General features: G+C 44.2%; 1 protein-coding gene across 1 annotated transcript in view; it reads left to right on the forward strand.

The window, feature by feature from the left end:
- The window catches only part of Ankrd26 (ankyrin repeat domain containing 26), a 34,306-nt gene extending 13,203 nt beyond the window's left edge, over positions 1-21,103 (forward strand). Inside the window, exons 5-9 of the mRNA XM_052729496.1 lie at positions 151-359; positions 9,186-9,393; positions 9,895-10,007; positions 15,366-15,495; positions 20,813-21,103. Coding sequence (XP_052585456.1) covers positions 151-359; positions 9,186-9,393; positions 9,895-10,007; positions 15,366-15,495; positions 20,813-21,031 — 879 coding nt within the window. The 3' untranslated portion in view covers positions 21,032-21,103. The remainder of the gene's footprint in view (positions 1-150; positions 360-9,185; positions 9,394-9,894; positions 10,008-15,365; positions 15,496-20,812) is intronic.
- Positions 21,104-25,653: the final 4,550 nt, after the last annotated feature.

Below are 25,653 nucleotides of genomic sequence, written 5' to 3' on the forward strand. Positions count from 1 at the left end.
TTCAGAGTGTATCTTTTCAAAGTGTATGTTCCATTTCTTTCATACATATTTATAGCTGCTGAGTCATGAGTCTACACTGAAAACAATTCAAGTTCACAGCAGCTACTTGCATTCTGATTTGTAAAAGTCCACCTTTGTGATGTGTCTTAGGTGGAGGCAGCACCCAAAGGTGATCCAGGGAAGAGGAGGGAGGACGCTGCTGTGATGGGGAGTCAGGCGGAGCTGACGAAGCTCACATCTGAGCTCTCTGAAGTGAGAATGCAGGACGATTCTTGCAAAATGGAAGTGGAAAAGTACAAGAAACTGTATCTAAAAGAACTAAGAAGTAATAACGCCTTACTCTCACTTCTTCCAAGTAGGTGAGTGGGAGAGAGAAATGCCGAGGAGAAACCAGTCTCAAGGCCTGGTCACTAAAGCATAATTCTTAGTGAACCGGGTTCCTGGATTTGTGGATTGTGAAAGCTAAGTAGATATTGTAGTTCTGGGAAGTCATGTTGGCAAATGACCTGACTTTGGAATGTTAATCCAGGACACTTTTTACTCCTCTATTCTTCGTTCTGCGTCTATTTTCCACCTTAGTATTCTCACCTAGTTGATTTAATCTATTGATTTTTAGGTGAGTGTTTATGAAAATTCTCTAGTTACCACAGTTATTATTATGATTTGATTATCAGTGTTCATATAAATATTAAAAGCTTAATGATCTTTGGAGGATTATAACCTAAACCCAAGCTGTCAAGTGCTGCTGGCACTACTCCTGGGCACATTCCAGCACTGATAATTTAACTTTCCTGTGGTTCAGCGTCACCACTAGAGGGAGCTGCAGAGTTGCTGCTCTTCAGCATTTTTCTCTCCCTAACTGCATTATTGGGATACAAGAAAAGACCAACCCTGAACTGAAGGGTGCTGTTGGGTTTTTTTTTTGTTGTTGTTGTTGCTCTTTTGGGGGGATCTGCCACCCAGTTCCCAAATAAATCACCACACAGATGCTTATTACTTATAAATGCCCGGCCTTAGGTTGGTTTGTTTCTTACCAACTTTCCTTAACTTATCTCATCTACCTTTTGCCTTGGGCCTTTTCTCATTCTTTTACTTCTATAAATCTTACTCTTACTCCATGGCTGGCTGTGTAGCTGGATGGTTGGCCCCTGATGGCCTCCTCTTTCCTCTCTCCTTCTTTGATCTTTTGTCCTCCCAGATTTCTCCTTCTATATATTCTCTCTGCCTGCCAGCCTTGCTGTTGACCATTCAGCTCTTTATTAGACCATCAGGTGTTTTAGACAGGCACAGTAACACAATTTCAGAGAGTTAAACAAATGCAATATAAACAAAAGTAACACACTTAAAATAATATTCTACAACAGAAGGGAAGTGGAAGTCCCAGCTGGTTAGACTAATCCCTTGTTCTGTGTGGGCAGGAGTGTAAGGTGGACAGAAAATGCAGTCCCACCTCCACACCTTGGTAAGGATGTTCTGAACTAGCTGCCTGGGCTGCTTCAGTTTCTTATTTTATCTGCATCTTGGCCTCCCTTAGACTCTGAATTCCTCCTCAGTGGAAAAGGCTTGATTTCTTCATATGGGAGCAGCGTACAGAGGGCAGAAGCAAATGCTTCTGGGTGTCTTGTCTTTTTTGTTTTTTGTTTTTTTTCCTCTCAAAATTGTAACCCACCAAGTCTAATTTTGTTGCCGGTATACTCATAGGATTGGGGCCATCCGCTGGAGGATTGGTCCGCCTACCAGGGGCCACAGCCTTAAAGAAAACCGATTCACCCTCAGAGCTGTAACTGTCAATAGCACCTCTGGTGTGGGACCTTGAAAACCCCTCTCCCACGCACGCTGGGATGTGACTGGCTTGGTCTTGTGCAGGCTGCTGCAAGTTCAGGAACGCAGCAATCCTGTTGTGCCTAGAAGACACTATTTGCCTTGGTCTTCCCTGACCTCTGGCTCTTACGCTCTGTCTTCCTCATTTGTTCTGAGATGGTCTCTGAGCCTTGTGGGGAGAGGTTGATAAAGGCTTAGCACTCCATTGACTCATTCTTTGTACTTTGGCTAATTGTGAGTTTCTGCATTAACCACTGTCTTCTGAACATAGAAATCTCTCCAGTGAGGTCTGAGAGTTGCACTAATCTATACAAATTTAGAATGCAGTTTTGTACTATGTCCATTTGGCAAAAAAATAGTAGGGGTTTTACTTCTTGGGGCCTATGAGCTCCCCAGCCATCAGTTCTTGACCAGACTTGTAGCATCACATGTTTGTTTTTTTCTCTTGTGAAGCGGACCTGATGTCCAATCAGAAAGTGGTTGGTTACCCCCATAATTTATGCCACTATTGTCTCCATGGGCACATCTTTTGCCATGCTGATCATTAGTGTGCCTTGCAGGATTCACAGCTGGGTAAGACAGTTGATGACTTTTCTTCCCAATCAACCTGCACAGCACCTTCTGGTGCCATGAAAGCTAGCCGGTGGGAGGAAGCTTCCTGGCAGTACCAGCTTGATTTCTCAATGCTTGTGTGAATGGGATAGTTTCCCTGATCTCTTTCTCAGCCTGTTTGTCTTCGGTGTGTAGGAAAACCACTGGTGTGAGCTTTGTAACCAGCCACAATGCTGAAAGTGTTCCCTAGCTCTAGGAGTTTCCTGGTGGGGTCTTTGGGGTCTGCCATGTATAGAATCATGTCACCTGCAAACAGGAATACCTTGACAGCCTCCTTTCCTAGGTGTGTGTCTCTCATTTCCTTCTCTTGTCCTGTTGCTCGAGCTGAGATTCCAGGAACTGTTGAACCCACAGCCTTGTCTCATTCTGTGGGAGTGCTTCAGGTTTTTCTCCACTCCCTAGGATCGTGGCTATTGGTTTGCCATACTTAGCCTTTATTATGTTGGCATGTATTTTCTCCATCCCTGTCTCTCCAGGGTTAATCATAAAGGGTGTTGGATTTTGTGAAAGGCCTTTAATGTACCTAATAAGATGATCATGTAGTTTCTGTCCTTGGACATATTTGTGTGGTAAATTCCATTTAAAGATTTCCATATGTTGAACCATCTCTGCATCCCCGGAGTGAAGCCTACTGGAGCCATCTCTCCAGCCCTGCTTGGGAAGGGTGTGTGTGTGTGTGTGTGTGTGTGTATGTGTGTGTGTGTGTGTGTGTGTGTGTGTGTATGTGTGTGTGTATGTGTGTGTGTGTGTGTGTGTGTGTGTGTGTTCAGATAGATAGTATCTTCAGTGTAAGTTTCTTTTTAACTTGTGTTGATTCTTTGTGGATTTCACATCATGCATTCCAATCCCACTTATCTCCCCACCCCTCATGCCTACCCTTTCTTTGCCAACTTCCCTCCCCCCAAACAAAATCAAATTTAAAGGAAAAACCAAACCAACCAAACAGAGAGATAGAGATAGAGATAGATTGATAGATTGATAGATAGATAGATAGATAGATAGATAGATAGATAGATAGATAGATAGAGGAATCTTGTCCTGGAAGCTGTACTGTGGCCCTTTGGGTCACACAGTTTACCCTTTAGTCCATTCACCATTACTTGCAAATGTGCATTGCCAGGAGTCATTGGTCTGGCTCCAGGTCTCTGACTTCTGCTAAGCCACAGATAATGGGCTCTCACTGGGGCTCCTGCTGTCATCCTGTGTCATGGAGATCTGTAGGTTTGTCCCCTTCACCTGCTCCAGTAGTTCATAGGTGAGGCGGATGTTGGGGTGGGCCAACTCATAGCCCTGGTTCTGGGCCTGGGTAGAGGAGAGCTCACCAGCGCTGCCTCGGCTAGCTCACCCACTGCAGCCTGCAGCAAGGAACCAGGCTAGTTCTCTTGCTCTCAGGTCCCCAGATCCAGGTCACCCACACTCACACCACCAGGGCCAGCTCTATTGTTTTGCCCAGACAAGGTGCAGAGCCCTCTCTCCCGACTGCTGTAGGAGGCAGATGAGGTGTGTGGGGGTCACCTCTCCTGCTCTCACACCCTCGGGGCTGGCTCACCTGCACACCGGACACAGGGTCAGCTCTAGTGTGCTGCCCAGACAGGGTACAGAGCCTGCTCTCCTGTGTGCTACAGCCAGGGAGGGTCAGGGCTAGCTCTCCCACTCTTGTGACCCCTGGGCCAGTTCTCTCTCCTGTCACAGGTGGTAATGTGTGTGTGTGGGGGGGGGGGAAGGGTATCTTTCTCTCTTACCCACACCACCACATGGCAGATGGGGTGGTGGGGTCAGCTCTCCTGCTCACATATCTTCAGGGTCTTCTCACCTGCATCCCCAGCCACAGGGTCAGCTCTAGTATGCTGCTCAGGTGAGCTGCATGCCTGTGGTGATGGGTAGGCCATCTTTCCCTGGGGGCCATCTCCCTACTGCAGTATCCAGCAAGGGGTAGGACCAGCTATCCCAGGGCCAGTGAAGGGTGGGTGTGGCTCAGCATGGTTCCAATGACTCCCTGTGCTAACGTGAGCCATGGACATCATCATAGACCCCAGCTACAGAAGGACCATGGACCCAGACATGGTCCTTGGCAGCAACTTGGGCCCAGACATCACCATGGCCCTGGTGGCAGCATGGCCCTAGGGCACCAACATAGTCTCTGACCAGACCCTGGGCATCTGCAGAGCCCTCAGCGGTAACAGGAGCCATGGACATTACCCAAGATCTTGGCCACTGCAGGGCTGTGGACCCAAACATGGCCCTAGGCAGAGGCCTGGGCCTGGATGACTCCATGGCCCCAGGTGGCAGCACCTGCCATTCAGGTTGACCAGATTCCAGTCATCTGCATGGCCCTTGATGGTAATAGGAGCCATAGACATCAACTCAGACCCTAGCTGCTGCAGAGCCACAGACCCAGACATGGCCCTTGACAGCAGCCCTGGCCTGGATAATACTATGGCCCTTGGACACCCTCATGGGCATAGGTTGTGGCCCAGACCCCAGGGAATCTGTGTGTTTTTTAGTGGCAACATGGACCATGGACCTCAATTCAGACTCTGGCTGTGGTAGGACTGTGGACCTAGACGAGGTCCTAGGGAACAGCCTGGGTCTTGATGTCGCTATGGTCCCAGGTAGCAGTGTAGGCCACCCAGACTGGCATGGCCCCTATGGTAGCATGGCCCCCAGACACCAATATGGCCCCAGGTGGCAGCCCAGACCCCTGGCATCAGCACACCTTTTGATGGTCTCAGGAGCTAAAGACATCAACATAGACCCTGGCTATTCAGGGCCAAAGACCCAGATATGGCCCTCGACAGCAGTCCTGGTCTGAATGACACCATGGCCCCAGGTGACACCGGCTTTGCCCCAGCAGCGGCGGCACAGCCCTTGGACACCAACATCGTCATAGGTTGCAGCCTAGACCCCGGGCATTTGTGTGGCCATAGGTGGCATCCACAGGCCAGGGACATCAACTCAGAACCCAGCTGTGGTAGAACCATGGACCCAGACATGATCCTTGGCATCAGCCCGGGCCAGGATATTACCGTGACCCCATGAGGCAGTGCAGGCCACCGAGATTGGCTTGGCCTCTGTAGCAACATGGCCATCAGACACCAACATGGCCCCAAGTGGTGGCCTAGACCACAGGCCTTCACACTGCCTTCAGTGACAATAGGAGCCACAGACGTCAACACAGGCCCCTTTGGCTACCTCGGGGCCTCAGACTGGCAATCATCCAGGTCCAGACATCACCTTGAACTCAGGTGGCTAGCAAGCCATTCACATCAGCTTGTTCCTAATCACCCCTACCTCCTCAGATCTGCCTCTCTCCCCAGCCCATGGACCCTTCTGGCTCTCTCTCTTTTCCATTTCCCCACCCTGCACTCGCTCACTATCATGGTGTCCAACCACCCGGCACCAGGGCTCTTGGTTGGGTCACAGGTGGCGCTTGATGGAATCCTGCCTGCCCCAGCCACAAGGCATGGTGTGAAGCTGTAGCTTTCATCTCTCATGTGCCCAGGCCTAGAAACCTCAGGGAGTTTGGTTTGGTATGATGGTGACCAAGAAGTCTGGGGTGGGGTGGGTAGGGTGGGGGTGAGCGGGTGGGGGTTGGGCATCTGTGTCTTCCACTGGCTAAGGCCTTCAGAAGACCAGACCCAGCTAATTTTGATCGATTGTGCAGGCTGCACCCTTCCCTCTTCTCCAAAACCAAGAAGTCTGGGCAATAGGGTAGCCATCTGTGTTCTCTGCCGGCTCAGGCCTGCTTGGGAATTTTTTTTTTTAGGTTTGCAACTATTTTAATTTCATTTTTTTCTTTAATTAAGAAAATTTTTATTCATTTTACATACCAACCACAGATTCCTCTCTCTTCCCTCCTCCCACCCCCCCAGCCTTCCACCTCAACCCACCCTCCATACCCTCCTCCTAAAAGGTAAGGCTTCCCATTGGGAGTCAACAGAGACTGGTACATTCAGTTGAGGTAGGTTCAAGCCCCTCCCCCTGCATCAAGGTTGTGCAAGGTGTCACACCATGGGTAATAGGCTCCAAAAAGCCAGCTCATACACCAGTGATGGATCCTGATCCTACTGCCAAGGGGCCCCTTAAGCAGATCAAACTACACAACTGTCTTGATTATGCAAAGGGCCTAGTCCAGTCCCATAGAGGCTCCACAGCTATTGGTCTAAAGTTCATGAGTTCCCACTAGCTTGGTTTGGTTGTCTCTGTAGGTTTCCCCATCATGATTTTGATGGCCCTTGCTCATAGAATTCTTCTTCCCTCTTTTCAACTGGACTCCTGGAGCTTGGCCTGGTGCTTGGTTGTGGATCTCTGTATCTGCTTCTACCAGTTACTGGATGAAGGCTCTATAATGGCAGATTATTTGTGGAGGCCCACAAAGGCTTCCTAGTGAGATCTGAGCTTCCTTTACCCAGCAGAGCTGTATTAGAGGACTGCTTGACCATGTGCATAGTCACTAGGTGATTGGAAGGGTCTACACTTAGCTGAGCTAGGGGGAGGTCTTTTGCTCCACCCCTTGGCATTCCTATAAATAGCCCTTTAGAAGAGACAGAAGGGGTGAGTGGGTAAGGATCCAGGTCTTCCTGAGGCTATCCTGTGTTTCTATCTGTTTCTCTCCTCTCTATCCTTCTATCTAAATCTCTTATCCCTCACTCCTCAAGAGTACCCTGGGGTAAAATGTGGGAGCCCATCTCCCAGCTGGGCTCCCACAGGTATTAACTGATCTGATTACTGGGGCAAGTCAGATCAGGCACCCTCTCCACTATTGCTAGTTGTCTAAGCTGGGGTCAACCTTGTGGATTCCTGGGAACTTTCCTAGCACCCAGTTTCTCCCTATCCCCATGATGTCCCCTCTATTATGGTATCTCTTTCATTGCTCTCCCACTCCATCCCTGTTCCAGCTCGACTATCCCCTTCCCTTACATTCTCATCCCCCATCCCCTACCCTCTGTTGCCCCCCCCCCCAGTATACTCATGAAGATCTAATTTATTTCCCCTTCCCAGGATGATCTGCATGGGAAATTTTTAACTACTGGTTCTGTCTCATAGGTAGTTTTGTATCTGTTTAAATATTTGCTTTATCTTGGTTTAATTGTGGTAGGTCAAATACATCTAGAAATTCACTCGATTCTTCCAAATTTTTTCCAATTTAGTGGAATATAAAATTTTTATACTACATTCTCATGATCCTCTGAATTTCCTCTGTGTCTATTGCAATCTCTCCCTTTTCACTCCTAATTATATTATATTGAATCTTCTTTGTATCTTTTGGTTAAATTGGTTAGAGATTTATTAATTTTGTTTATCTTTTCACAGACCCAGGTCTTTGTTTCATTGATTCTCTTTACTGTTTTTGGTTCATTTCAACTTCATTATTTTCTGTCCTGATCTTGGTTATTTCTGTCAGTCTGATTCTCTGGGGATTGGTTTATTCTTTTTCTAGTTCTTTAATGTTTGTCTATTAAGATCTTTGATTTTTGAAATGTAGGCACTTAGAGCTGTAAGCGTCCTTCTTAAGAAGACTGCCTTCATTGTGTTCCACATGTTCGGGTACATTGTGTTTTCATTTTCATTTAATTCTAGGGTTTAAATTTTTTTCTTCTCAGTTTCTTCAAAGACCCACTCATAATTCAATAGTCTGTTGCTACAGGAGTTTGTGTATTTTCTGTAGTTCCCCAGCTGTTGATTTATAGCTCTATGCCATCATGATCAGGTAGAAAGTGAGATATGGTTTCAGTTTTCCTGTATATGTTGAGACTTGTTTCATGTCTTATATGTGACTTATTTTAGAGGAAGTTCCATGAGCTACTAAGAAAAATGTCTATAATTTGGTGTTTGGGTGGAATGTGCTATAAATATCTCCTAGGTCCATTTCACCTATGATATCATTTAATTCCTGTTACTTGATTCACTTTTTGTATGGATGGTATGTCTAATGGACATATTTCCCTTTTTGTGATATGTCTAATGGACATATTTCCATTTTTAAAAAAATGTTTTTTTAGAAAGAAAGTTTTTTGTGTAACAGCCCTACCTGTTCTGGAACTCTCTTTGTAGACCAGGTTGGCTTAGAACTCACAGAGATCCTCTTGCCTCTTCCTTCCAAGTGCTGGGATTAAAGGCGTTGTGCTACCACACCTGCCTCAAGTATTCTTAACTTTTATTAGTTGTATGTATTTTAGAAGCACAGCGTGATACTTGAATATGTTCATATGCAATGATAATAATTATCAAGTATGTCATTATCTTGCAGAAATATAAATCTTCAGAGGTGCATTAAAACAATCAAGGTAGATTCCTTCCATGGGCTATAGTTTTAACTGTTAAGCCATGTATTGTTGATGGTGATTTTTCTTCATCCTATACTGTTTGATTCACTAGTTGGTTCAGTATGTTCCTAGAAATAGATATACTGTGTTTTGTTTGCTTGTTGTCTTTTGAGACAAGGTCTCACTCTGTAGATGAGGCTGGCCTGGAACTCAGTACATAGTCCAGTCTTGTCTTAAACTCAGTCCTCCTGTATCTACTTCCTAAGTGCTAAGGTTTCAACAATGTGCTTCTATGCATAGCTGTGTTTCTTGAGAACAATCCTAAGCCAAAATTGTATGCAGTCGGTGTCCTGTCTCAGTTTCAGTGTTAATGTACCATTCTACTCTGATGTCACCATTCTCCAAGAAGCAAGCTGTGTAAGAACCCTGAAGTCATTTGGGGGAACATGAGACACATTCAGTGTTTACATTTTTCAATCTGTGTAGGACTTGCAAGTGTCCAAAGGGGTTGAGTGCAAATCTTGAGGAAGAGATGAGGCAGAACACCTCTGCAATGGTGACTCTTGGAGGACCTCACCCCAAGTGCCCTCAAGTGGCAAATCTAACCAGCAGTGGCATGGAGTCACAAGGAAGTGCGCCCCACACCTCTCAAAGCCCAGAAGGCAGCTGTGAATTCACGGAGAATCCTAGCTTGGTGAGTTGAGTAATCATTCTTCCTTTGGCTTTTAACTTCCTGGCATCACTTAGTGCTTAATTTGGGTGAACTGCTGAGTTATTTAGTTGACTTCTGCTTAGTAAGACAAGGTCACAATAATGTGCATAAGGAGAAGAGAAAATTTATAATTAAAAAATTCAGAGGAGGAGTTGATCTGGGGGGAGAGAAGAGGTGGGGGTGGTGGAAGGAGTGGAGGGAGGGGAAACTGCAGTTGGGATATAATGTATGATTGAAGAATAAAAGTAAAACAAACAAACAAACAAAAACTTACCCCAAGCTCTCATTTTCAGTAGATACTGCTCATCATTTGTGTTAATACCTGTAAACAGAGGGACACAGATTGGCTTTCTTAAACTCTACCCTTACAGTAGGAGTTAGAAATGCGTGTGTGGGGGGTTAGAGGAGTCCTGCTATGTTTTAACAAAGATGTGCAAGTCTTCTTATTTAAAAAAATAACTTTCTACTAATTTCTTTCCAAAGTCTGAGGATCAGGAAAAAGCAAGGAGAAAGCTGATCAGCTCAGTACATTCTCTGCTCGGTGCTTTGCGCCGAGAAGCAAGGAGAGCTACAGTGTTAGAGAAAGAGCTAACTGAGTAAGCTTTCGCATTTCACGTCTCTTCAACCATTCTTTGACCTAACTATAACTGCATGAAAACCTCTCCACAAATTCATACTGAAAGTACAGCACTGTACCATGGACTTCAGGTACCCGCGGTGCATTCTAAACCTTTTTGAATGTCAAAATCTTACATTTACACTTCAATGATTTTAAAAAACAGTAAGAATAATGCCAACTACACTCTTCTTCATCTACCTTGAATTTTTATTTCTGCGGATTTTATCATCCATTCCCTTTATTTTATGCTAATAACAACTTGATTCAAAAGAAAAGGGGGCTAAGTTGGTTTCACATGGATTTTCATTATTGATAAATAGTACAAAATGAGGAAACATGTACTACAATTATATCACACAAAAATATTTTTATTATTAAAATTATTTTATTGTTGAAGGTATCATATATGCACATAATATGTTTTGATCCAATCCACCCCCATATCCCTCCCTCCAGTGTCTCCCTGTGCCTCTCCATCACTTCTTCCTCCACACTTCATGTGCTTTTTTTTTTTCAGACATGCCAAGTCTCTTAGTGATGCTTGTATGGGAATGGGGGTAAGACCATCTTCTGGAGTATGGCTAGCCTTTCAACGACTGCATCCCTAAAGAAAACTGAGTCTCCCTCCCCTAGCAGCCATTAATTGCCAATAGCTCCTCATCTGGGGGTGGAAGTCTGTGAGGCCCTGTGCTGGAGAGTTTCATGTCAGCTTGACACAAGCTAAAGTCGTCTGAGAGGAGAAAACCTCCATTGAGAAAATGCTCCAGAAGACCAGGCTGTGGGCAAGCTTGCAGGACATTTTCTTAATTAGTGACTGATGGGGGAGGACCCAGCCCTTGTGAGCGGGGCCACGCCTGGGCTGGTGGTCTTTGGGCTCTGTAAGAAAGCAGGTCGAACAAGCCATGGGGAGCAAACCAATAATCAGCACCCCTCCATGGCTTCTGCATCAGCTCCTGCCTCCAGGTTCCTGCCTTGTTCCTATCCTGGAAGTATAAGCTGAATAAATGCTTTCCTCTCCAACTTGCTCTTTGGTCATGGTGTTTCATCACGAGGATAGAAACACTGCCTAGGACAGCCGCCTCTCCCGTTCTGGCTGGGAGTTGACGGGCTTGATCGTGTGCAGGCCTTGTGCCTGTCGTCACTGCTGCTTTGAGTTCATGTATGCAGCGGTCCTGTTGTGTCCAGACAACACTGTTTTGCTGCATGCAGATGTCCACTACTATGGCTCTTGCAACCTTTCCTCTTTCTCTTCTGCAGTGGTCCCCAAGCCTCAGAGAGGAGAGAATGTGGTATATATGTCTCAGTCAGAGCTGAGCACTCACAGTCGCTTATGCTTTGCGTCTTGGCCAGTGCAGTCACTGTATTCATCACCATCTACTGCGAAAGAAGTTTCTCTGATGAGGGTTGAGGGGGGGTGGGGGTGGGGTGGGGGAGTGGGGGGGGGCAAGGAGAGAGACGGGGGGGGGAGAGAGAGAGAGAGAGAGAGAGAGAGAGAGAGAGAGAGAGAGAGAGAGAGAGAGAGGTCCTGACATGGGCTTTTGAAACCCCAAGTGAAATACTTCTTCCAACAATGCCATAGCTACTAATCCTTCTCAAATAGTGCCACTCCCTGGTGACTAAGCATTCAAGTATATGAGCCTATGGGGGCCACTCTCACTCAGGCCACCCCATTCTACTCTCTGACTCTCATAGACATATAGCCATATCATAATGCAAAATGCATTTAGTTCCACTTCAAACGTCCCCAGAGTCTTTCAGTCTCACTCACTTGGCCCCAGCTCAATTGTTTGCATCAGTTTTCTGTTGTTGATGGTTTCATGCTGTTTTTAATTGGGTTGTTTGTTTTCTAGGTGTTCAAGGGTTTTGTGTGTGTGTGTGTGTGTGTGTGTGTGTGTGTGTGTGTGTGTGTGTGTGTTCAGTTTTTTTTAATGCTCTTTGTAAATTCTGCATAGCTGATATAGTTTTCCCACTCTGTAGGCTGCCTCTTCACTTGGCTGATAGTGTTCTTTGCTATACAGGAGTTTTTAGTTTCACAGGGTTCCATTTATTAATTGTTGATCTGAATTGCCTGCACTTGTAGATGAATTCCTGAATGGTCTTATTAAATAAAAAACATGGAACCAGATATAGGGGTGAAAGCCTGAGAGAGATCAGGGAATTAGGGAAAGCCACAGCTAACCTTATCTCACCAACTCAGCAGCTTCCAAATGTGAGTTACTTCCTGTCTCCCCACGCCTATATGCCTTGCTGTTCCGCCATCTGATTTGCTCTCTCTGTCCAGCTACATCACTTCCTCTTCCTGCCCAGCTCTGTCACTTCCTATCTGTCTGTACAAACCTCCAGACCTCCATGGTTAACTAGTGTTGGAATTTAAGGCATGTGCCACCAAGCCTGGCTCTGTTCCCAGTGTGGCCTTGAACTCACAGAGATCCAGACAGATTCCTGCCTGCCAAGTGACAGGATTAAAGGCATGTGCTACCATTGCCTGACTTCTTTGTTTATTATAATGGCCATTCCTATTCCTCTGATCTCCAGGGAAGCTTTATTTATTAAAGCACAAATAAAATATCTCCACATGCACTATTGGAGTCCTGTTCAGAAAGTGCTTCCCTGTTCCAATGAGTTCAAGAGTATTCTTCCACTTTCTCCTCTCTCTGCTTGTATACCTGTGTATCACATGGGTGCCTGCTGCCCTTGGAGGCCAGAAGAGGGCATTGGATTCCCTGGGACTGGAATTACAGATAGTTGTGAGCTCCATGTGGGTGCTGAGAACCCAGGTCCTTTAGAAGGTAGGCAGTGCTCTCAACCACTGGGCCATCTCTCCAGTCTCAGGATGTTAATTTTGTAACCTGCCACAATGCTGAAAGTGTTCACTAGCTCTAGGAGTTTCCTGATGGGGTCTTTGGGGTCTGTCATGTGTAGAATCATGTCATCTGCAAACAGGAATAACCTTGACAGCGTCCTTTCCTATGTGTGTCCCTCTTATTTCCTTCTTTTGTCCTGTTGCTTGAGCTGAGATTCCAGGCACTGTTGAACCCACAGCCTTGTCTCGTTCTGTGGGAGTGCTTCAGGTTTTTCTCCACTCCCTAGGATCGTGGCTATTGGTTTGCCATACTTAGCCTTTATTATGTTGGCATGTATTTTCTCCATCCCCATTTTTTTCAGGGTATCATGAAGGGTTGTTGTATTTTGTCAAAGACTCTTTTCAGCATCCATTGACATGATCATGTGATTTCTGTCCATGAGTCCATGTGTGTGGAGAATTACATTTATTGAGTGCTCCAGGTTTTTTTTTTTTAACCTCTTTCCACTGCTTTCCAGTTTTCTACAGGTTCCATTTTGCTGTTGAGCCTTTCCATTGAAGTCTTATCTGGCTTATTGAGTTTTTCATTTCCAGGATCATTTTAGTTTGGGTTCTCCATCTGTTCTCTTTGCTTAATTCTATTTTGTGTTTGGCTTGGTATCTGCATTTCATTCATTTCTTTGCTTTTATTTCTTGGAGTATGTTCATATCTTCTTTGAACTGTTTGGACATAGTTATAATAATTCTTTTACCTGAAAGTTCTTCCAGGCTGTTCTCATTGGGTTCCATTATTATAGGATTGGCAATTTGTGGAACAGACGTGTCTTGGATTTTTCTAAGTTTCTTCTTTGGGGATGGTACTCTATATCTGTATTTGTTGGTTGGGTGTGAGTGTGGGCCTGAGGTGATGGTCTGGGGATGGCTTACCTGTCAATGTGGGAGCTAGGGGACCTAAGTTCTATCCCCAGAAACCACTAAGAAAAAAGAGAATTGAGTCCAGAAAGTTATCCTCTGACCTCCACACATGTGTATCCTCCAACAATAAATACAATATTAAAAAACTTTTAAAGAATCTTCAAATATATTTTTCTAAAAAAGACACTTAACTGTAATTCTGTGTGGTGTAGAGAATTAGAAGAAAGGGGTGTAGATGTCGGTACAGATGTGTTTCTCTCAAGTATTTTCAGTCTGCATTTGACCTCGGTCAGAGAGCTTGTAGACACAGAAGGCTGAACTGTGTATGGGGCCATATGTACAAAAGCTCATGTATGACCTGAACACAAAGAATGACACAATCTCATGCTTCCTCTACCAGACCCAAACCGGAGTGTTTTCTGGGATCTCTGCTGCCCCCACACATGGCTGTCGTTATACCTACTCTTTGAGTAGTTGAGTTTGTTTGCTGAGTGTAATTAATATTCTTCTCCCACTTAACTATTTCTGTACATGGTTTTTATTTCATGTGTTTAGTCAATATTGTGTTAGCAAAGCTATGTAGTTTTAAAAAAAATCACAATTCTTTATTCATTCTTTCTCTGTGGACTTCCTCCCTTCTAAGCTTTTTCTGTCTTACTTCCCTCTCTACAGAAATTTCGAGGACCCTTTCTGTTTATTTTCAGCCATGAATGTTTTTGATGACTTATGCTTTGTGCTGAGACTGTGCTCAGAATGTGGCTTAGAAACACAGCTTCTAGCACTGTTCTATGTCTCCAGCCTCCCTGATGCTTTCTTGTGTGTACTTTCTTTTCTTCTTATAGACATTTTCTATAATTACCAAAGCATGTTTTTATACATATTTTGAAAACATTATATAGAAGTATATACTTATCTTCTTCATCTTGGCTGCTGACTCCTGGGTTCTAGCTAATAGTTAATGTTCTATGTTAACTCACTGAAATGGATAGTAATTATTATAAAATTCTGTATGTAGTTATAACATTAACCATGCATATCAATTGTCCTGGCTAGTCTTCTGTCAACTGGGCACAAACTAAGCAGAGGGAACCTCAACTGAATACTGCCTCCGTGAGATCCAGCTGTGGCAGGCAAGCCTGTCAGGCATTTTCTTAAACTAGTGACTTATGGCCAGCCCACTGTGGGCAGTGTCACCCCTGGGCTGGTGGTCCCAGATTCTATAAGAAAGCAGGCTGAACGAGCCAGGAAGAACAAGCCAGTAAGGAGAATTCCTCCATGGCCCCTCATCAGCTCCTGCCTCCAGGCTCCTTCCTTGTTTGAATGTCTGTCTTGGTTTTCTGGCTTCCCTTGATGGACTGTGATTCAAGATACACAGGCAAAATAAATCCTTTCTTCCCAAAGTTGCTTTTGGTCACAGTGTGACACCACACAATAGCAACCTAACTAAGACATCACTTATCTAAGATTATAATGTAATCCAAATGGTTTCAAATAAAGTTGCTTTGAGACAGAATTGTGATTTACAGACGTTTCCTATATATAATAGGGTATAATATTTATTAAACAATTACTAGGTATTTACTCTTTAAAATATTCTCCTCCTTTGCCTTCTTGCAGGATAAAGAAGATCTTGAATATGCTCCCAAAGGAAGGACACAGGTGTGATGGCAGAAGACAGAGTTTTCGAGAAGTTTCAAAAGCCAGTCAAGCTGAAATGAATAGTCCAGTTGGCATGCTAAGGCTTGAGGTAATCTGTAACCAGTCGTGGGATCAAAATCACTTAACCCTGGGAAAAACAAATGTCTGAAAACTTGTAACAGGCAATGAAGACTGAACTATAGTATTACATACATGATATCAGGGAAACATGTCTTTTTTCTTTTTTCTTAGAAAGGCACAGTATTGATTTTCTTGTCTTAAAATTGACTTCTGGATAGAGCTAAACAGAACACTATGATATTGTTAAGATTCACAAGTAGGAAATCAAGCTTTCTGGTAACAGCTTTTTGGGGTCATAGTTAACATGCCATGAAATGTAAGCACTTAGATTACAGAATTAATAGCTGTTAGTGCATGCATAATTAAACAATCCTCACCTTCCACATTCTCTAATTTGAGGGGAAATTCTGGAGACACACTGACTGGTCTCATTGTAAGAATTTACAAAGGAAGAATGCTGTTCAAAACCTTTCGTGTAGTTGTAGAGAGATTTCCTGGTTTTTTGTGCTTCTCATCAGTATCGTTTAATGATGTTTAATCAGGGCTGTCTCGGTGTTTTCCAGTTCTTTAAGGAACCCTGACTTCTATGGTGGAAGTCACTCTCTTACTGAGTCTTTTTCAAACCAATCTTTTCTTTTTAACTACTCAGTTTGGTGGCTTCAGACATTTATTTCCTTTCTGAATCTGTGGTTTGGGAAACTCTGGAGCGCTGTCTGCGCCTCTCAGTTGACGTTGGAACAGTGTGGTGCCTAGGGTGCTGGGGCCATCTCTGGTTGCTGGAGATGTTGCTGTTATCTGAGGGCTCCTCTTTGCCTAGGGAGGCAGCCGGAACTCCAGTACAGGAACACTTGGGCTGGAAGGCCATGTGGGGTGGCAGCTGGAATCTCTTCTCCTTCCCCACACTGTAACACCTGGGCTAGCTCTGTGGCTTCGTGTCCTCACAGGGTAGGGTGGAGTCCCAGGGCAGCATTCTGAGACTGTTTCCTAATTTAATGTTGAAAGTTGTATGAAATCCTTTAATCGTTCTCTATTCTCTGTGGAATGACCGCGAAAGGATGGTCTGTCCAAAGCCAGTGCGCTCTGCTCTTTGTCTGCAGTGGCTTATATCTCCCACTTGACAGTTTCAGTAGCTGCCACTGCTGAGTTGTCGTGACTTCATGATAACTCGAAGCACAAGGTCCTATCAGTATTATCAGGTCCAGGAGGGGCTGAGGCCCCTGGGCTGTGGTTACTGGGCGGGGCTAAGGCCCCTGGGCTGTGGTTACTGGGAGGGGCTAAGGCCCCTGGGCTGTGGTTACTGGGAGGGGCTAAGGTCCCTGGGCTGTGGTTACTAAGAGTACTGTTCTCTGAAACAATTTCTCTCTATGCGGGGGACTTCAGAGCTCAGGGGATCAGCCGGCATCACCCACACACTATATTCTGCTAACCCATCACACCCTTCCCACCTCACAGACGGAAATGGGAGATATATAGGAGGTACTACCCACATGAGACTTCCATGAGAAATCAGCCCTCAGTGTGGGGATGATTCTCCAGGGCTCTTTGCTGAATCCTCCGGGCACTTTCTTCTTCTTCTTCTTCTTCTTCTTCTTCTTCTTCTTCTTCTTCTTCTTCTTCTTCTTCTTCTTCTTCTTCTTCTTCTTCTTCTTCTTCTTCTTCTTCTTCTTCTCCTTCTCCTTCTCCTCCTCCTCCCCTCCCTCCTCCTTCTCCTCCTCCTCCTCCTCCTCCTCCTCCTCCTCCTCCTCCTCCTTCTTCCTTTTTTCCCCTAGAAAGAGAAATTGCCAATGTTTGTATCTAAGTACAGAGAACTTCTAACGTCCAGGGGCCTCATTCACTTTTACTGCTTTCTCTGTCTCTGTCTCTCCATCTTCCACACATGTGTGTGTTTCATTCATTTTTACGGCTCTCTCTCTCACACTCTCTAATAAATATGTGTGTATATGTTCAATTATACATATATGTATAATTGAAACTGTTTTGGTTGCTATTAATCCAAATGGATGAGCAGTATTTTGTTACTTCACTTTTTTCAAGAGATTGAGTCTTCTTGATTTTTATTGGGATTCATGACACTATAAAGCCACTTTTGCAAATCTCTCTGAGTTAAAGCTTCTCACCTTGGAATGCCTGGGACACTCTACCCGCACAATGCCTCTAAGACTTTTGTAACCTTATGGTTTATCTATGAACTACAGTACCAGTTTACATGTTTCTGAAGTCTTAACATGTAGTCATAGTCGTGGTCATGGGTGGGTCTTCACACCATGTGTTCTCAGCAGCAGCCTGGGTTTGATGTCATTTCAGGAGACACTGATTTTGGAATTATGCGGTGGTTTGGCTTGTGTGGAGGTTACAAACAGGAAGCAAGTATTTGAGCCAGTGTCTGCTGGCCCCTTTGTGTTTCCTCTCTCCTTACTTCTCACACCAGTTCCACGCCTGGCTGCCCTTTGCTGAGGCCTGGCTCTGCCAGACTTCGTTATCATTTTCCCACTGGCCTTGAAGTCCTTATCAGTTCTATTTTTTTCTAGGCCTAGGGACTACCACACTCATACCTTGCTCTTTTTTTATTATTATTAAGTACATTTATTTATTTTACATCCCATCCACAATTTCCCCTCCCTCCTTTCCTCCTAATCTCTCCTCTTATCCTCCCCCCCCCCCCACCACTCTGTTCCCACTCCCAAATCCACTCTGCCTGCACATCTGTTTAGGAAAGGGCAGGTCTCCTATGAGTATCAACAAAACATGGCATATCAAATTGCAGTACGACTAAGTACCTCCCCATGTATTAAGGCTGGGCAAGGCGACCCAGTTTGAGGAGTAGGATCCCAAAAGCCTGTAAAATAGACAGCCCCTGTTCCCACTGTCAGGAGTCCCACAAGAGGACCAAGCTATACAACTGTAACATATATGCAGAGTGCCTAGGTCAGTCCCATGCAGGCTCCCTGGATATTGGTTCAGTCCCTGTGAGCCCCCATGAACCCAGGTTAGTTGATTCTGTGAGTTTTCTTGTGGTGTCCTTGACCCCTCTGTACAATCCTTTCTCCTCCTCTTCTGCAGGATTCACCTAGTGTTTGGCTGTGGGTCTGCACCTGTTTCTATCAGTTGCTGGATGAAGCCTCTCTGAAGACGATTGGGCTAGGCATCCATCTGGTCACAGGAGATAGCCAGTTCAGGCTATGTGTCTGCTATTGCTAGGAGTCTAAGCTAGGGTCATCCTTGTAGATTCCTGGGAGATTCTCTTGTGTCAGATTTTTACCTGACCTGGAAGTGCGCCCCCCCTCCAGTAATCTCTTTAAGTACTCTCCCCCCTCATCCCCCAACTTGATTGCTCATGTTCCCTTCCCCACCTGCCCTCAGTCCCTTCATGAAATCTCATCTATTTCCCCTTTCCAGGGAGATCTGGGTGTCCCCACATGAACCCTACATGTTACCTAGTCTCTCTGGGGCTGTGGATTGTAGCATGGTTATTCTTTATTTTATAGCTAATATCCACTTAGGAATGAGTACATATCATGTTTATCTTTCTGGGTCTGGATTACCTCACTCAGGATGATGTTTTCTAGTTCCATCCATTTGCCCTAAAATTTCTTGGTGTCCTTGTTTTTGACAGCTGAGTAATACTCCATTGTGTAAATGTACCACATTTTCTTTGTCCATTCTTCGGTTGAGGGACATCTAGGTTGTTTCCAGGTTCTGGCTACTACAAATAAAGCTGCTGTGAACATAGTTGAGCAAGTGTCCTTGTGGTATGATTGAGCATCCTTTGGGTATATGCCCAAGATCGGTACAACTGAGTCTTGTGGTTGGTTGATTCCTTATGGTAGGTTTTCTGAGAAACCTCCACACTGACTTCCAAAGTAGCTGTAGAAATTTGCACTCCCACCAGCAATGGAGGAGTGTTTTCCTTGCTCCAAATCCTCCCCAGCATGAGCTGTCACTTACTTTTTTTTTTTACCTTAGCCATCCTGACAGGTGTAAGATGGAATCTCAAAGTCCTCAAGTCCAAAGAAACACCTGTCTATTTTTTTATTTGCATTTCCTTAATGGCTAATGATGTTGGACATCTCCTTAAATGTTTCTTGGGCATTTGAGATTCTTATGTCAAGAATTCTCTGTTTAGATCTGTACCCCATTTCTAATTGGATTATTTGGTTTATTGATATCTAGTTTCTTGAGTTCTTTATATATTTTGGAAATCAGCACTCTGTCGGATGTGGGGTTGGTAAAGACCTTCTCCCATTCTGTAGGTGCCGTTTTGTCCTATTGATGGTGTCCTTTGCCTTACAGAAGCTTTTCAGTTTCATGAAGTCCCATTTATTAAATGTCAGTCTTAGTGCCTGCGCTGTTGGTGTTTTGTTCAGGAAGTTGTCTCCTGTGCCTATGTGTTCGAGACTATTCCCCACTTTCTCTTCTATTAGATTCAGTGTATCTGGGTTTATGTTGAGGTCTTTGATCCACTTGGACTTGAGTTTTGTGCAGGGTGATAGGTATGGATCTATTTGCATTCTTCTACATGTTGATATCCAGTTATGCCAGCACCATTTGTTGAAGATGCTTTCTTTTTTCCATTGTATATTTTCAGCTTCTTTGCCGAAAATAAGGTGTCCATAGGTGTACGGATTAATGTCTGGGTCTTCCATTCAACCCCATTGATCCACCTGTCTGTTTTTATGCCAATACCATGTGGTTTTTATTACTATAGCTTTGTAGTAGAGCTTGAAATCAGGGATGGTAATACCTCCTGAAGTTCTTTTATTGTCATACCTTCTTCTTAAATTACACCGTTCACTATTAAAAATCTCAAACTCCTTCTTATCAATTTTTGTATATGTTACACAAATGCTTACACAAGTGTAAATGGATTTGAAGATGTGGAATGGGAGAGGGATTGCCTAGCATGTGCCAGGACCTGCTTCCAAACCCCACAGCAAGAGGATGAATCTAAATAGTTTATAACTTTAATTTATTTTATTTTAAAATAATACGCATGTGACTGAATGTGGGTATGTGCATGGAAATGATGGTACCCTTTGAGGCCAGAAGAGGGCGTTGTATCCTCTGGAATCAAATTTACAGGAGGTTGCGAGCTGCCAACCAAGCACTGGGAACCGAACTTGGTCCCACAGAACAGCAGAAAGTGCTCTTAACCCCCGAGCCATCTCTCCAGCCCTATAAATACAAACCCTTTAATAGTTGTTGCTGACTTCACATGTTCAAAGCTGCAGCATACTTTCTCATGCACTTAAATTGTTCTGAGTTACTGATGCAAAACTAGAGTATTCAACTCAGAATGGGTCATTGGATTCGGATTTCAAACAACACACCACTTTCATTTGTTTCAGGGAGAAGCAGCAGCAAAAGAAAACTTAGTGCATGTTCGAGAGAATCCAAGCGCCGCAGTCCTAACTCAGATGGAACTTGAAATGAAAGAGATCGAAGCTGCCATCTCTGAAGAGAGCACCCAAGAGCTCTTGGTTAAAAGAGAACTGGAAGTTTGGAAGAAGCTCTATCGAGGAGAGATAGAGCGTATAGATGGCATGCCATTGGAACTGAGGGTGTAAGCTCCTGGCTCGCCATGAAAACACAAAAATGCTCAGGGAACCCGTTCATGAGATTTGTAGACTGTGAAAGCTATCTAGATAGTGTAATTCTGGAAAACGTGTTGATAAATGAGCCTCCTTTAAAATGTTAGTCCCAGTTTTTATTTCTCCATTTTTCATTACATGTGGCATGTCCTGCTTTACTATTCTCACAGAGTTGATTTAATCAATTTGATTTTTAATTGTTTATGGAAATCTCTGGGTGACAGTTTGTATTATTGTAAGTTGTATGATTATAGCTTAATTTTCCAGAGTTTCCATAAATATAAGCATCAAAAGTTTCACTGTTTTTGGAAGATTATAACCCAAGCCTCCCTCCATAGGCTACAGACACTCCTCTGGGCACATTCTGGCGTTGCTTAATTTAACGTTCCTGTGGTTTTCATTGTGACCACTAGAGGGAGCGTGCAGAGTGGCTGCATGAGTCTCTCCCCCAGAATGCATTGTTGGACCACAGGAAGCACCAACACAGAGCCAAAGGGAAGCAGATATCCAAGAGTGGGTAGAGCAATTCCTTGTTCATTACCGGCAGGAGTGGGTGGCCAACAACCAGTCACTGCTTTGGACCTCAACTTCATGTTGCTGTTCCTGAGACCCAAACACTTCCAGCCTAGGAGTGGATGAACAGATGAAGAAAATTGATTATTTTCCTTGGGGAGTTTTAAAAACATCTGCAGATTAGCTTAATAAATACAAACATTCTTGCCTGTTTTTCCAGTTTAGTTCTATCAATTTTATGTATTTAAGGAGTAAAAATGATTCATTAATAAATTTATGCCTAATGAAATGCCTACTATAAGGAAATTGATACACCTTCACCTTACATACTTACTTCTAAGTACAAGCATTTTCTTTTTTATTAAGTTAGTTCTTGGACAACTTCATACATGCATGTAATACATTCTGGTTACTCTATCCCGCCATCATCCCTTACCTCCCTCTCACCCCTACCAACCTCCTTTCTTCCCTACTTGCCTTTTCCCTGAATTCATAACTGGGTTTCTTTTGTGACCCATTTAGTTGAACCAGGGCCTTCTATGTGACCATTGGGTTTGGAGCCTGGTGGTGTCAGGAATGGGCACATGGGGCACACAATTAAAGTCAATGATTCCTGATTTCCCTAAATAGTTCAGCAGTGAGGAGTGGGGGCCCCTGAGCCTATCAATTTTTTTTTTTATATGTACATTGGTGTCGGATCTTGGAGCTACAGACGGTTGTAAACTGTCATGTGGATGCTGGGAATTGAACTCCGGGGCCTTTGGAAGGGCAGTGGGTGCTCTTAACCGCTGAGCCATCTCTCCAGCCCCAGGGGTCCCATTCTTGGGTGGACCTGGTGCAGGCATCTGCAGTTGTTGGGAGTGCGTGACTGCAATGTTTGTCCTGTTCAGAAGACAGCATTTCCGAGCCTTTCTTCCTGATTTCTGTTTGCAGTGTTTCCCCAAGCCTTGGAGGGAGATGGCAAAAATGTGTTTAGGTCGGAGCAGTCAGCCATCACTTCCTCTCAGCACGGTAGGTACAGGCTCCCAGTGACGCTCTGAAGGGTCTTCTCTGCAGACCCTTCCACAGGCTGCAGGGCTCCTCCTAATGTGTTCCACTTCCCGTTTCATTCTGGAACCCCCTCGGAACTGTATAGGCCTCTTCAGAATGATTTTGAACCTACAGTTGTTTACAGTCAGTATGTTCCCATAGGTTTTCAGTGTTGAGACATCATTACTCAATGAGACACCACACTTCTTATGGCAATTAAAATCTGTTCCTTTAGGAAAAAATGAGATTCTCAGTTTCTGCCCTTGGCAACCTCACAGCTCTATTCAAAGCAAACCTCCGGGGCACTGTGAAGCACGGGTCTGAACTGCTCCAGCAGAGCCCAGCCTTCAGCTCTCTCCCACTGAAATGTTCCGAAGAGTGTGGGAGTCCGTGGAATTTTCCTGCCAAGAGAAAACCCCTAATGATACCAGCTGCAAATTCAGGGGAGCTGGGGACATTCCTGACGGGGCTTAGGGTTTTTCCTCTGGGTTTCAGTTTTCTGGTATGATTCTTATTTTTAATTTATTGAAATACTGACCTGTTTAATGGACGTGTGTTTGATTTGGTATGACCACAATAATGGGTATTAATTCCAAAAGAAAACAAAGTTTGAAATTTACTAAAAAGGGCCTGGGGCTCTCACTGTCATGAGAGGTACCGTTCTTAATTTAATAAAATTTTTAAAGGATACATTTAACTTTCTTTTTAATCCACACTTATATTAGGTTTTAGAAAATAACGTTACCTGTAACCACAGGCATACCTGAAGTGTCCTGGCTCAGCTTCTCAGAGGCATCAGGCTGGCTGTATATCATAACTGTCTTAGAGTTTGCCTGTACCTTTCTAAGTTCACTACCCCAAGTCATAATTGAATGCTTGGCAGAAAGACACATAGCCCCATATGAATATTTGGTTTAAAGGAATTTGAGATGGATGATTTTTCTCAAGTAAAATTACAATACTAAAAAGACTAACTTTTTTTGCCATTCTTCTTAATTAAAAAACATTTCAATTGCTATTTACTGATCACATCTTTGCTTATATAAAATATTTTATTGCTGCATACTTTCTATTAAATACTTTACAGTATAAATACTCTTGATACTAATTATTTTTATAATTGATAAATACTTTTCTATTAAATACTTTTTAAATACTTTAAGCAAATAGTTGAAGTTTCCAGATGAAGTTCACGTAATGTCTATCTTGCCTCCACTTGAATGAACAATGACTCAGGTAGCTGTGACACCAAGAACCATTAAATAGCAGCTAGTGCAAGACGTGGATCACTGCTCTCTACCCAGTGAGCCCTACAAGCCTGTACATAACCCCCATTCCCCTGGGAGCGGACTGGGAAGCTCCCCATCCAACCTTACAGCAGCTGTATGTGTCACTGTTCATCGTCAACGTGTGTTGTAGAATATTATTTTAAGGTGTGTTACTTTTGCTTATGCTCTGGAATATTTATTTAATGATGCAAAGATGTGTTTGATTAAATAAAATTCACCTGCAGTCAGGAGGCTGAGTCAGCAACTAGCTGACAGGAAGTGATAGGGAGGAGCCTATCCTATCACTTTTTAAGTGGGGGCGAGGAGAAGCAGAAGTCTAGCTAGAGTTTTCCTGCCTGGCCCATAGTCAGGACAAATCTCTCTCACCTGCCAGTCCCACAGCCACTCAGACCCAACCAAGTAAACACAGAGACTTATATTGCTTACAAACTGTATGGCCGTGGCAGGCTTCTTGCTAACTGTTCTTATATCTTAAACTAATCCATTTCTATAAATCTAAACCTTGCCCCATGACTCGTGGCTTACCGGCATCTTCAAATGCTGCTTGTCCTGGTGGCGGCTGGCAGTGACTCCTTCTGCCTTCCTGTTCTTTCTTTTCTCCTCCTTGTCCTGCCTATACTTCCTGCCTAGCCACTGGCCAATCAGTGCTTTATTTATTGACCAATCAGCAACACATTTGCCATACAGAACATCCCACAGCACACAAGGGCTTTTTGGAGGACATGAGCAAGGAGAGGAGGTGAGCTACTTGCTATTTGTTATGCCCAGATATCGGGACTCCCCTCCCCCCCCCCCAAAAAAAAACACCACGGAGACCAAATCCCATGTGTAAAAGCAAAGAGCCTTTATTTCAAGCTCAGAGCTTGGACTCGCCATCTGAAGCATCAGTGAGAGCAGAGTCCAGGCAGGTGGGGTTTTTATCATAGCAGAGGTTGGGATGAGGGGATTTCCAGGGTTCAGGACCCTGATTGGCTGACATTTGTCTAGGGGTATAGGGAATGTTTGAAATGTCAGGTTTTTCCCCTTAGATGCAGGCCCTCCCTGGGTGGGGTCAGCTCATGGCTTCTCCTGGATCCAGGTGTTGCCTGCCAGTAAGCCTGTCACAGAAGCTGTGTCTGGGCCTCTAAGCCTGTTATGGCAGCTGTGTGGTCAAGCTGTTTTGGGCCTCCTCACGTTATTCAGCCTATCTGAGGAGCAGATTCTACCTTAACCTTTGATTCTTGAGTTCTTTAGAGGGACAGAGATTTAGTTAAGTTCCCTTCATAACTTCGGCTCTTGCAGCCTAACCACTGCTGGTAGCTGAGGAGTTGCAGTTGCTGATTCAGACAGTCGTGACTTAAAAGGCAACAACAATTTAAAACAAGAAAAGGACAGCATTAGTGTTTGACCAATTTTTGACCTAGAGAAAAATTTCATAAAACATTTCAATAAAGTACAAAAATGCTGTGGGTGATTTTTACTCTTTGTGGTTATTATTAGATTATCTGTTTCTGTGTGCATTGGCTCACAGCTTTGGTAGCATTTTATCTTAATGCCCAGAACAGCAGTACAGGCCTATGTTAGATGAGGCCTCAAAATCACAGACTTCAGAATGTAAGCTTCCTTGAATGGTTTTACTTTCAAGTAACTGAAAGGGGAACAAACAAATGACGTTTTCATTCATAAATCACGGGAGCCCAGGGAACCAGTTTAATTACTGTTTTATGACATAAATGATGAAATCCTAGCTAGCCGACAATTCTCAAGATTTTGTTAGCATCATTTCTT

The sequence above is a fragment of the Peromyscus californicus genome, unplaced genomic scaffold, assembly GCF_007827085.1.
Source record: "Peromyscus californicus insignis strain IS unplaced genomic scaffold, ASM782708v3 Scaffold_8__1_contigs__length_139910024, whole genome shotgun sequence".
Classification (NCBI taxonomy): domain Eukaryota; kingdom Metazoa; phylum Chordata; class Mammalia; order Rodentia; family Cricetidae; genus Peromyscus; species Peromyscus californicus.